The 12,442-nt window shown below is 33.5% G+C and overlaps 1 protein-coding gene across 1 annotated transcript in view; it reads right to left on the bottom strand.

Moving 5' to 3' along the window:
* LOC106513169 (CUB and sushi domain-containing protein 1) overlaps positions 1-12,442 on the bottom strand; it is a gene marked incomplete in the record, with an annotated part of 415,244 nt that overhangs the window by 160,980 nt on the left and 241,822 nt on the right. Inside the window, 3 exon segments of the mRNA XM_014001862.1 lie at positions 124-127; positions 2,175-2,252; positions 4,970-5,082. Of these exon segments, the coding sequence (XP_013857316.1) occupies positions 124-127; positions 2,175-2,252; positions 4,970-5,082 (195 nt within the window).

The raw sequence follows: 12,442 nt of genomic DNA, 5'->3' as shown, positions 1-12,442 counted from the left end.
CAGTAGCAGAGACCTGTGCCCCCAGCTATTTTTTGGATGATAAACATTTGCATCAGTTCAACTAAATATGGGCATAGTAACAATATTTTTTATCCTACATTTATCCATTTTAAATACACTAACCTCACTCCTTTGTATGACTAAGTGACTAAAGCAAAAATGTAATTAATTCCGAAAATCTTTTCAGGACCCAACTTTGGGTCCTGACCCCAACTTTGGGAACCACTGGTCTAAAATACCTTCAGCCACAATCCAGACTCTCATTGGAAGCTGTAGTAAGTGTTTAGAGGCTGTTATTTATGGTAAAGGAGGATCTACTAAATATTGAGTTAAGGGTTTTTTTTGCTGCCCAAATTTATGCACCTACCTAATTTTGTTTAACCAATTATTGCACACTTTCTGTAAATCATATCAACTTCATTTCACTTCTCAAATATCACTTTGTTTGTCCCCAATATGATATATTTAACTGATGTTTTTATCCAAACAATCAATGATTTATAAATTTAAATCAGGAAAATTAACAAGGCTGCCCAAACTTTTTCATATCACTGTATGATTTCTACATCCACACACAAACACATTTTATCGAGCATTAAAAGAAAGCTGCCAAAATATTAATGAGAATTTTATCACTAAGTTCTATTAAATACTAAGAAATGGATAAGAAATGATTTCCGGCTTTTGTGATAATTCAAATTTTTATCAGATGATCTGGACATTGTTTAGCTGTTTATTAGTTCAGAAAATAAACAAACTCAGTTCTAACTGACAACTTGTCTCTCGTGTCTGCTAGAAAAAAAGACTGAAAAAGTCTTGGTTACAAGAAAAGCCTAATAGGATGAGTCATCAAATTTATAAACATAACAAAGCTGAAAATAAGTTCATGTGTAAAAGGTTTACCACAAACACTTAGAAAATAATAAAGAAAAAAACATTTTAAAAGGGTCCTGACTTAGAAGATTTAAACAAAATATATTAGTCTTGAAAAGTCTTAAAACATTTGTTGAGAAAACATTTATGCTAGTGTGAACCGAGTTTTAAATGTTTAACAATGAGACAATAGTACCACAATGTGTTTAGAGTATGAGTGTTGTCTAACTTATTGTGCAAAATGTGATTATTTTTAGTTAGCATTGCAGTTTCACTTTGCAAAATGCTTTATGTCACTGATAAGGAACTTTGCCAAGTATGTGTAGATAAGTGGAAGATGAACTGATCACCAAAAGGCAATAAATTAAAAGCAAAATTTGCAACTTTTTAAATATCTTGAGCTGTTGGAGTTGTGGTTCGTGCACTGAGTCATTAAGTTCAGGTGGTACAAAAGGTAAAGTTTTCATGAACAACTTTGTTTTGAAATTCAAAAGTTGATGCTCTTTTTACTTATTAGTACATGAGACCCCTTTATGAAGTTAACTGTTGAGGCTAGATTCGCCTGAAACATCAGTCAGCAGAGATGCATGTGACAATAGGGACCTGACACTTGCATGAAAGATGAAATTGAGAAAAATAAACAGCACAAAAAAGTAAGTAAAATAAAAACACAAATTACCAAACAGTTTAAAGAAACAAGAGTATTATGTAGTAGATTTTTACTTTTTTTTTCTCTCTTCTGGTAATTTCCCTTTGGTATTTTAATGCACAAAACTTTAACAGCTTTAATACATATTCATTAAAATAAATTTGATATACTATGGGTGATTTTACATTGTTAAATTTTAAAAAGTAACATTTATTGATAAATGAAGAGTATTCAAAGGATACATTAAAAGTGTGTTTACAATGCTTTGGGTGTTTATGTGTTAGTGTAGGAACTGAACAGTTTGAAATTTATTTATTTATTTATTTATTTATTTATTTATTTATTTATTTATTTATTTATTTATTTATTGTTGGCAAGGGATCTAATTTCATAAATTTGATGAAAAGGAGGATGGAGGGGAATGAAAGAAAGTGGTTCAAATTCTCATTTCAAAGAAGGCCAACATCACTAAAAGATTGATGAAATCTCAGCTGCACATCAAAGATGAATGCACCTTGTGTGTCCTTCTGTACACAGTCCATGCTCTGGTGCATTGCTGGCYGCGTTTTAACTTTCATTTAGAACTTCTAAATGGCACAACAACACACTATTTACCACCACACATGYAATATGCACATCAACGTGTACTTACAGACAGCATTTTTGTGACTGGAGTCCTTACTGGGCATCATTTTTACGCCTCTGGACTTCAGCTCTATAGCTTTCTTCACTGCGGAGATGAGAAGAGAAGAAGGTTATTCATTTAATTATAAATTATACTTGATGAAACTTTAATTGCTGTACATCTTCCTCTAAAGTGCATTTGTTTCAGAGGTGATCCCATTTGCTGTGTGTCATCTGCATGTGTAGTTTAATCTTGGTTCAAATCAAACATACAATGAAATGAGACAGCTATGATTTTTACTTTTTTTTAACAAAACAGGTAAAAGAGGAAATTACAAAAAAAACACAGAAATGTGGGTGGAAGGAAATAGGCGGGGAAAGGGGAGAAGAGCAACTGAAACAAGCAACATTAAAATTTATTCCATCTTTTTTATCCTAAGTGGCAGCACTGCAGAGGATAAGGGGAGAAATCTGTGTTACAACCACACTACATTCCACTGAGAGACCGACTTGGCATAAAAAAAAACCATCCCTTTTTTACACACACACACAGAGCGCAAAAGAGAAGTACCGATGGCAAGTGCAACAAACCCGTACCTGGGGAAGATGGAGAAAGTTGGACAGCATAAAGGAATGGAATCCAGAAAAGAGGTGAGTTATGCAAAACAAAAGACAGTCAGGGTTTGATTCGCCTTGTTTTGTTTTCACACCTCCAATTAAGTCTGAACCACTGCATGGAAACTAACGTGCATCCTTGTGCTGCACAACCTGTCCATTAGATGACATGAAAAGTCGAGCAAATCCAGTCAAATAATTTAGCTCTCAATAAATACTTGTCATTGCAGCAGATACATACACAGGTATTCATGGACCATGTACCCCTAACTTGTCCATGCTTGCAAATTGTGTTGAAATAATGCCTCACAAATGATCTCCTGTGCACACACTAATCATGAACTTGCATCGATATTTAAACATTACTTTTTGTATTGTTAAAAATATATAAACAAAAATGTCATGTATTAGAATGTCATTGGAGTAACAAATTTATTTCTATCCTCTATAATAATATAGTACAATAATTCTTGTACAGTACTATTACTGTAAACATTTCCAGGGAAACATTTCCAGGGAAATCAATTCTATGAATAAATTTGAGGCTTTTAATGCTGTTTGTAGCTGATTTGAAAGGCTGCAACAAGACTCATTACCAGGACACATTTTATTATTGCTTTCCAGCCATCTCATTTTGCTTGGTTTATACTTTCTCCTTTCTTTAAACTTATTTGGAAAATTGATCAAAAAAGAAAAAAAAGGCGACTAATTTTGTAACAAGTACTTAATTTACCAAAGGGAAAACAACTACATAATAGCTCGATTCCTGTATTGTTTAGAGACTTTGTGACAAATTACTGAATTTCTATTTAAATTTCAAGGCCAGTAGTTTTCTGAAAATATTGTAAAGGAGCAAAGTGTTGATATTATTTAGGAATTTTTTTTTACTTATAATTTTTTTCAACATCTTTCACAACAATGTGTGACAATGCAAGAAAACAAAAGCTGACAGAACACCATAAAACTACTTGTTGAAAGAGAACAGCTTAGTGAAATGCCTAGGTTTAAAAAGAGCATTCCTACAAAAACCCAATATTTCAAAGGTAAAAAGTCAGGAGCAGTTTACCGCCCGGTAAATGTCTGTTTTTGGCAAATAGTTCTAAAACTCAAAACCATATTTATTTTTAATTACTGAACTGCAAAGAACATGATTTTACCATAACACTATGATTCAACAGAGGAATTAGGAGAATCTGGAGAATTTTTATGCATGAGTGAGCAACAAGGTTGATCTTTAATATTAAATGGTTGAAATCTTCAAGCCCTCAGGCAGCCTCCAGATACAGTTGTGTTGTGAAAAATCAGTGCATGGGCTTAAGGACACTTTTAAAATTGTAATGTTCGGTGAACACAGTTCTGTGCAGTAACAAGGTATAATGCAAGCATCCCAAAAAACACAACAAACAAGCAAATAAAAACATATTTGAAGATAATTCAAAAATAATTTCTTTTCAAAAAAATCATGTAGTGAAAAAGATTCATTTCCTGTAGATTAAAAACATGTTTGGAAGTCACAGTCTTTCTTTTTGGCTATAAAGGAAATGTGCTAGCTATAATTAAAAGTATGCATTTAAAAACACCATGGATGACGATATGGTCTATTGTGATGACTGACATCTACAAAGAACCCACAGTTGCAGCTATGCAGAATCTAGGAGCACATATGCAAAACCTTTCCAGGGAAWCGTTCGCAAAACAACGAGAGAAACTGACAAAATGGCAAGCTACATGAATGGTAACAGRCATTTTGAAAAAGGCTGAGAGTGATGGTGATGAATGGTAAACAATATGTGGTGTGCTGACTTCTAATGAAAGACATGGTAAATGAGTAGCTGCAAGCAAGAACAGGCATCTAGTGGCAATAATAGTACTGAAAACAACACAAAAACCAAAGCTCCAAAAATCTAAAAACAACAAAACCAAATACTGTCAAAATATTAGATTGGTCATAAACAGATATTGCGACACTTGTTTCATATGATGAAAATATTTGTTGTCAACCAACACATATTTTCACGTTTTTGTAATGTCTTGTCTGTATGTTTGTTGAATTTAGGTTCCAAATGATAGAAAATAACAGCATTTTTTTTTCATATAGTGAATTTTGCACAACATTTTACATTTCTGCAGTGTGCTCCATCTGTCTGTGTGGGTGAATAAAAAAGGGAGTCAATAATAAACAAGCCAGCCTAAATAAGTATTACATACCTTGATATTGAGCACTGAATCCTTGTCTTCTGTGATTGCTGTCGGATGTGAAATGTATTCGAAGCCAGTTCTTATTTGATATCACTGGTGAGGGCAGCGTTGTACCAGTCAGCCTGCAAGTCAACAGAGAAAAAAAAAATATCAGAAGCAAAGAAAACTACCAAATGTTAGTAAGAGAGAAGGGATTCAGAAATTGCAAATACCAAAATATCAGAAAGTATATCACACTACGAGACAGAACAGCTGTAAGAGACTACATTTTATGTTACAAAAATAACTGATGTAAATCCACAGCATCCACTTTTGGACACCAAATGTGTTTCTGAAGTGAATGCAATTGAATATAAAAACACTTTTTTTTTTTGAAAGTGAATACCATGCTTAGACCGAAGTACAAACCCTTCTACAGATACAAATAATCAAATCCTTATGCTATGGCAAGCACACTTGGTCCATGAATGGGAGAAAATGCCTCTCGTCGTCTGTCTGAGGTGGACAGAAATGCACCTGAACACAGGAGGAAGGCTGAAGAAAAGTGCTGCTGTGTAATTACAGATTGCAGCATTATAGATCGCAGTAAGATCGACCACTACTGTGAAAATTGTTGTGAGTGTTCACGCTTCACAAACAGCTGTAAATACAGTGGATTATATGGTGTAGAACAAAAGATGCAGCATTGTCATAATGACTGAAGGTAACATAGTTACTTGATTGTGGAACAGAATAGAACTACACTGTAAAAAATGAAATGTTGGATTTACTTAATCATGTTATGTTACCTGGTTCCACTTAACTGAGTTGAGTAAATTCAAAGCAATATACCAGTTTTTTAGCCAAAGAACATGAGTATGTTGCTTTGAATTTACTCAACTCAGTTAAGTGGAACCAGGTAAAATAACATGGTTAAGTAAATCCAACATTTCATTTTTAGAGTGTATGTGCCTGGAAAATACATCAGACCCCCACTTCAAGTCACAGTTTTTAGTACTCTCCTAAAGTCTCTCTGGCTGAAAACATCATGGAAACATAATTGAAGTAGTAATCTAATCCAGTTCAAATTTTGAAATACATTTTTTAGGGAAAAAGCCCTTTCCTTTATTAAGTAACTCAAAGATATGTTTGTTAGAAAAAAATTCAAACATTGTAATAATACTAAAAGTCTTTGATTGTTGTTGAATAAACATAAGGTTTTCTGATAACTGACAGAAARTCAATAATCCATCATTTTAGAAATAGATCAAATTACAGAACGTAACCACATTTAAAGTTGATTCAACATATTTATTTATTTATTAATTATGTCTATGTTGGATTTTAAACTTAACTTAGATTCAGTTATTTGTACAAAACTCAGTGTTGAATGAACATCTTGCAAGGTTCTCAGAAAATGGATTGTGTGTCAAATATGCAAACCTGCTGAGGCTGGCTTGCCACCACTGTAGCTTTTCATTTACAGAGAAGAACAATAGGTTGCAAAGGACATTACCATAAAAACATGCATTCAGTTACTAATGCAGAATGTGTGATGTAGTTTCTATTTGTAGACAATTCCCTACTCTGCTAGCAAAATGTAACACAGACAAAGTATTTTGTTTGCACAMCTCAGACTAAATTCATGTGACAAAATTATTTTACTCATATTTCAAAACTTTTCTAAATAATTTTATGTATACAGTTTCTGAGTGCTCTGTGTTATCTATGTTTGTGACATGAGTGCTACTCGTGTTACTCACTGCTTTGAACAACTAACATTTATCCATATTTACTGTTTTTGTCATAACACTTACTTTTTACAACTTTAGATTCTAACATCCTGCCTATTAGTATGTCAGCAGAAGTGCAGCCAAATCTGAATGTTGCTGTCAAAATGGCACAACTATGTTGTTAAAACTATCTGTCTTATATAAATGTTTTCTAATTAATGCTGTTTGAAGAGATGTAAAAACATGTCTAACGGCATTTTTAATTTTGTTTTTATTTATTTTTTTGTCATTTATGTAAGGGGAACATTAGTGCTTCCAAATGTCCAGGCAGAGAGAGCAGGGAAAAAAAAGTCAAACCTTGTCAACACAGTTTGTTTAATCAGAGGGTGGAGAGAACATTTAAATTATATTTGCTATGGTCTACTAAATGGTTGTGTTCTTCTGCCCCCATCTGCCACACACGGCAGAATAGATCATAAAAACACAGAGAAGAAATTATTAAACAATTATGTGATCCAGAACAAAGATCATGACAGAAAGTTGTGGAATAAGAAAACCGATGCCCCAGGCTTGTTCATTAAAAGGTTAGAAATTACAAACTTGTTGGTGCYGCTGCTACTTCTGTTGGGAAACGGCAAGAACAGATGGAACCGATACGCTTCAACCAGATCAACAAATGTAACAGCCTGCAGAGTCTGTATGGAGTTAGCATGTTTCCCTAGTGCCTGGGTTAGTTTTCTCTGGGTGCTCTAGTTTAGTCTATAACAGTTTGTTTGAATTTTATGGTCATTTTAAACTTACTGCAGAGTTGAGTAGAAACATAAAAGGCACAGTAGCTTTCTATTTTTTTGAAACACACGTCTATTGAAAATTTCTCTATTAGTATTTGAATCTCTCAGAAATCTTTTATAAAGATTATACCCATTGCATTATTATGGTTCAATGTGTTCCTTTCACTTTGTCTTGTTTGAATAGTTGTAAAGTATTTTATGTTTTAAATGTGCTTTATAATAAATTAGAAAAGATCCTTGTTATAAAAAATATTATGCAGAACTTTTGTGAATGCACTTATTTTTAAGCTTAAAAGAAAATGCCAGGTGTGATAAATAAAATCAAAGCTTTCTCTCAGTATACATAAACTGTGTGCAAAGATTTGTAAAGACAGTTTCTTTCAATTTAGGAACAAAACAATTGGTGATGGTTTGCTGAACAAGGAATGTTATTGTAATTCCATGAGCACAGCTGACTTATCTGAAAGAACAAATTTCCTTGACCTCTAATTTTATTTCTACATCTGGCTCTGTACATTTCTAATTTATCCAATTCAGATTTTAGGTTTTGCCAGCTAACGCAAAACAAACAAACAAACAAACAAACAACAACAACAACACCTGCCTATGTTGAACATTCAGCAGAAGAGGGAAGAAAATAAATGGGTAAAATAAGATCTGAAGAAGAGAAGTCCACACTTTAAGTAACACATTTTAAGTATTGTAACTGAAATGATAAGTTGGTAGCTCTTGGTAATTATTACATCAGCTTTGGCTTCTCATATATTTTGTTACCAACAGCAACCAAGTTAAAAAAACGGTGCACAAAGGGGAAAAAGAGGAAATGATGTAAGAATCTGCCTTGAAGCATTTGTTCCAGCAACCTCTCTGAAGTAACACAAGTTACTTTAGTTCACATTTATTAGTACTGCTAGTGTATTGTGTAGAAAGAAATGTACAGCAAGGAAGTAGAAACATTGATAAGGAAAATGAAAACTGTGAAATAGGAGAATTGGTAAAATCATAAAAAGCTGAGTAACTAAACCATTAGGCATTTATTATGTAAAAAAAAAGTGTGACTTCAATCAGAAAAAAGAACAAGACTTAATTTGAAAATTATTTCCTACAAAACATACACTTTAATTTGACCTGTATATAAATGTAGCATGAACATTTTCATTTTCTGAAATTTCACAGAGTGCTGTTTTGAATACACTCCAATCTCTAAATGGCTCACATGCATTTGACAAATATAAGATAAATGTAGATTTCTTGAAAATGCATGCCAACACTTTTTTACCATTGTTTCATCATTTGCTTAATTTATGTRTTGTGCAGTCTATTTTCCCTGATGCCTGGAAGTTTGCTCAGATTACTCCCATTTTTAAATCTGGTGATCCAACAGAAGTTTCAAACTATCGGCCCATTTCTGTTCTTCCTATTTTTTCTAAGTTACTCGAAAAAACATTATTTAATCAACTACTTCAGCATCTAGAAGCTAAAAATATGCAAAGCAATAGCCAACATGGTTTCCGCACGTCAAGGTCAACCATGTCTGCATTAATTTTATTCACTGAAAAAATACGTGCTGCTTTGAACAAAGGTCAAGTAACTGGTGCTGTACATATCGATTTTCATAAAGCGTTTGACACAGTTGATCATTATACTCTTACAGAAGTTGATTGGTATGCTTGTTTGTCTTTGTGTCTATGGTGTAATAATAATGATGTGATTGTGATGCTGTAATTCTGAGTGTTTTATGTGCTGCAGAACAGGAACCTGCCGTAAAACAGTAATTATGCTGAGTCAGGCTTGATTTTTAATAATCTTTTCCTGTTAAATAAATAAATAAATTCAAATCAATTTCTTTTCAACTTTCATCATCTGCAATACAAGTGTTTTCCTCTTATTTGACTGATAGGTGTCAGGTTGTGAAACATGGAAGCTCTGTGTCCGGGTCTCTGCCCTGTTCCGTGGGAGTTCCGCAGGGTAGCATACTTGGCCCATTGCTTTTCCTATTATACATAAATGACCTTCCAAAAAATATTCAAGTATTCAAATATGTTAATGTATGCTGATGATACTGTTCTTTTTTTGTCTGATTTCAATATTGAATCTATTAATAGTCAGTTACAAGCAGATHTTCAGACATTTCATGGTTGGCTTCAAGATAATCTTTTGTCAATTAATGTTAAAAAACTGTGTGCATGTATTTTTCCTCACCCAGGAGACATTTCAACATAACAAACAAACCCCTTGATATTGTCACTAGCTATAAATATGTTGGAATTACTTTGGATTCTCATTTGACTTATTGTGATCATGTACAAGTCTTTATCACTAAGTTGAAACAGAAATTATATGTTTATTCAAAAATTAGATCCAATCTGACATCTTCTGTTTCAAATATCTATCTTCATGCCATTATACGCTCAACCATGTCATATTGTTTACCTGTTTGGTCTCTTACAACAAATGAAATCTTAGAACCCATAGTTAGGCTCTACAACAGGGCCTACAAAATTCATAAAAATACTTCCTGGTTGGACTCATCACTGTACAGTTCTTTCATTGTCTGATGCCTTGACTTTTCAGAATTATGTTTTGTATAGTGGTATTAATTTATATTTTCAGATCTTCCAAGGTGCCAATTATGGAACTCTCTGTGCATTGCTGCCCAAATCAAATTCTGGAAGTGGTCATTCAACTAGATCTGTTACAAAAGGACAACTGATATTACCAACTTTTAAAAACTGTTACGGCCAGAGGTCTTTCTTCTTTGTTTATACTAAAGCATGGAATGACATTCCTCAAAACATAAAGTCCATTTCAAAACTACAGCCCTTTAAGAAGAATCTTGTCTGCCATCTGCTGGACACTTTTTGTTGTGCTCATATTTAGACGTCCGATTTTGCAAATGCTGCCTTTTTGAAATTTGGTATGCTTGTTTGTCTTTGTGTCTATGGTGTATAATGATGTGATTGTGATGCTGTAATTCTGAGTGTTTTATGTGCTGCAGAACAGGAACCTGCTGTAAAACAGCAATTRTGCTGAGTCAGGCTTGATTTTTAATAATATTTTCCTCTTAAATAAATAAATCAAATCAAATCAAACAACTTGCTACATAAATATTCTACATAGCAAATAATTAGAGTGGTGTAGACCATTATTTTATTTCTAAATGAGTCAGATGTTTTTTGGAATGTGAGACATTTATGATGTCAGTCACACACAAGCTTTCTGATATTTATAGTTCCAGTTCTTAAGCAGTGTTTTTTTTTTTCAGATCATTTTCTTTTGCAAGTCAGTTTTCCTTCTTTCTTTTTTTGCATTTACTGTGGCTTCCTTGCCTGTGGAGTATTTTTTAGTTTAGAATAAAGATTTTTTTTCAGTCTTCTATCATGTCTGAAGTATGACAAATGTCATGTCCTTACCTCCGTAACTGCAAAAAAAAAGGTTTTTTATAAAAAATATGCAATTTTAGGCGATGAAAAAACATCTTACCCATTTATTCAAAATGCAGTCATAATAAAATGACCTTCAATAATTGTCTTTGATTCTAAAGTGTAGGATTCTGCATAAATTAAGACACTAAACATGTGTAAAGACTCACTCTTTAATTCCTTCATGGTGTGAAACAGAGGTGTTTGTGTTTTTTCATTGTACATGAAACACACCCAATCTCCTACTGTGAAGAGATCAAGAGGCCGTATGTAGCTCAGTGGCTCTGGGTTTTTGCACCACATGTCTTTCTAAAGTGTGTCTGTCTGTGTAACACAGGTTTGTGCACTGCACTCTCATTTTAAAATTGGCACAACCTGATYCTGCCCTGTACTGTCATGCTCAGACTCAGACAAATGGGCCTTTGTATCTTCATTGATGTAAGATCATTTAAAAAGTTTTACAKTTGTGTCCTTTCACTATTTGTTTTTCTATATCATGAAGGTCCACAGGATTTCTCAGTTGTACAACTCTTTTAGGGATGGTTTTCATTAGAGCATTGAAACATCCAACCATCAACAGTAAGCACTGATCAAGATATTCTAGACATTATGTATCAAAAAAGTACTTAAGGGAAGTGATATCTCAAAGTGTTGCACTGCATTTCACCAGCTAAGTGTTAGAATCATAATTTCCTTTAGCACTTTCCAGTTTGTGGTTCTGATTATGTGATAGCGCTCTCATAATTACAATGTTGGTCATCCTAACTAATTAGCAAGTCATTTAAATGCTACTTTAACACAGAACAGAAATACTGAAAGGACAAGGAAGTAACTTTAGATTTTTTAGTGACATAATAATGGATGACGTCCTGCTAAATTAAAATAATGGAGCAAAGAGAATAGAAAGATGGGAAAACAATACAAGTGGACTGTTTAAAAAGGATAAAATTTAGCACTTTCTTTTATTCAGTTAACGGTTAGGAGGTAACCTGCTCGACATTGCAGAGAGGTGAGACAAGGAGTTGGAGTAGAAAAGAAATGAAGCATAAAACTTAACTGAAGAACAGGAAAAAAAAACAAGCAAATGAGAAAAGAGCATACGACTGATTTTAATGAGAAAGAAGATTGGCACTTTAAATGAAAATGAAGTGGAGGACAAAAGGCAGGACTCAGGTGGAGGTGAAGATACAGAAGTCAGCAGAAATGTGATGGACAGGTTGGAATAAAAGTACAGTAGTTTGGTTGTTGTTTTGTTTTGTGTGCTCGTGCGTGTGTGTGTCAAGAGTAAGTGCAAAGTAAATAGTACTTGGAGAAATGACAGTTTAAGAGGAAATACCACCAGAGAAAAACAAGCTGGTGGATGAAAAACACATAAGAGGAGGTGAAAGGGGGAAATTTACTTACACGATTTAGAGAAAATAGGTTAAACTGGCTGTGAGGAGAGTTCAAAAAGGGATAAAAACTAGATGCTGCGTAGTGGTAACACAATGACCCCCGCACGCAGAAATGCACCAGAACTCAGAATTCTTTATTTCTAATAAATGTCATGCAACTAGG

This window comes from Austrofundulus limnaeus, unplaced genomic scaffold (assembly GCF_001266775.1).
Source record: "Austrofundulus limnaeus strain Quisiro unplaced genomic scaffold, Austrofundulus_limnaeus-1.0 Scaffold10, whole genome shotgun sequence".
Taxonomy (NCBI): domain Eukaryota; kingdom Metazoa; phylum Chordata; class Actinopteri; order Cyprinodontiformes; family Rivulidae; genus Austrofundulus; species Austrofundulus limnaeus.
This window is presented reverse-complemented; position numbering and strand designations above follow the sequence as displayed.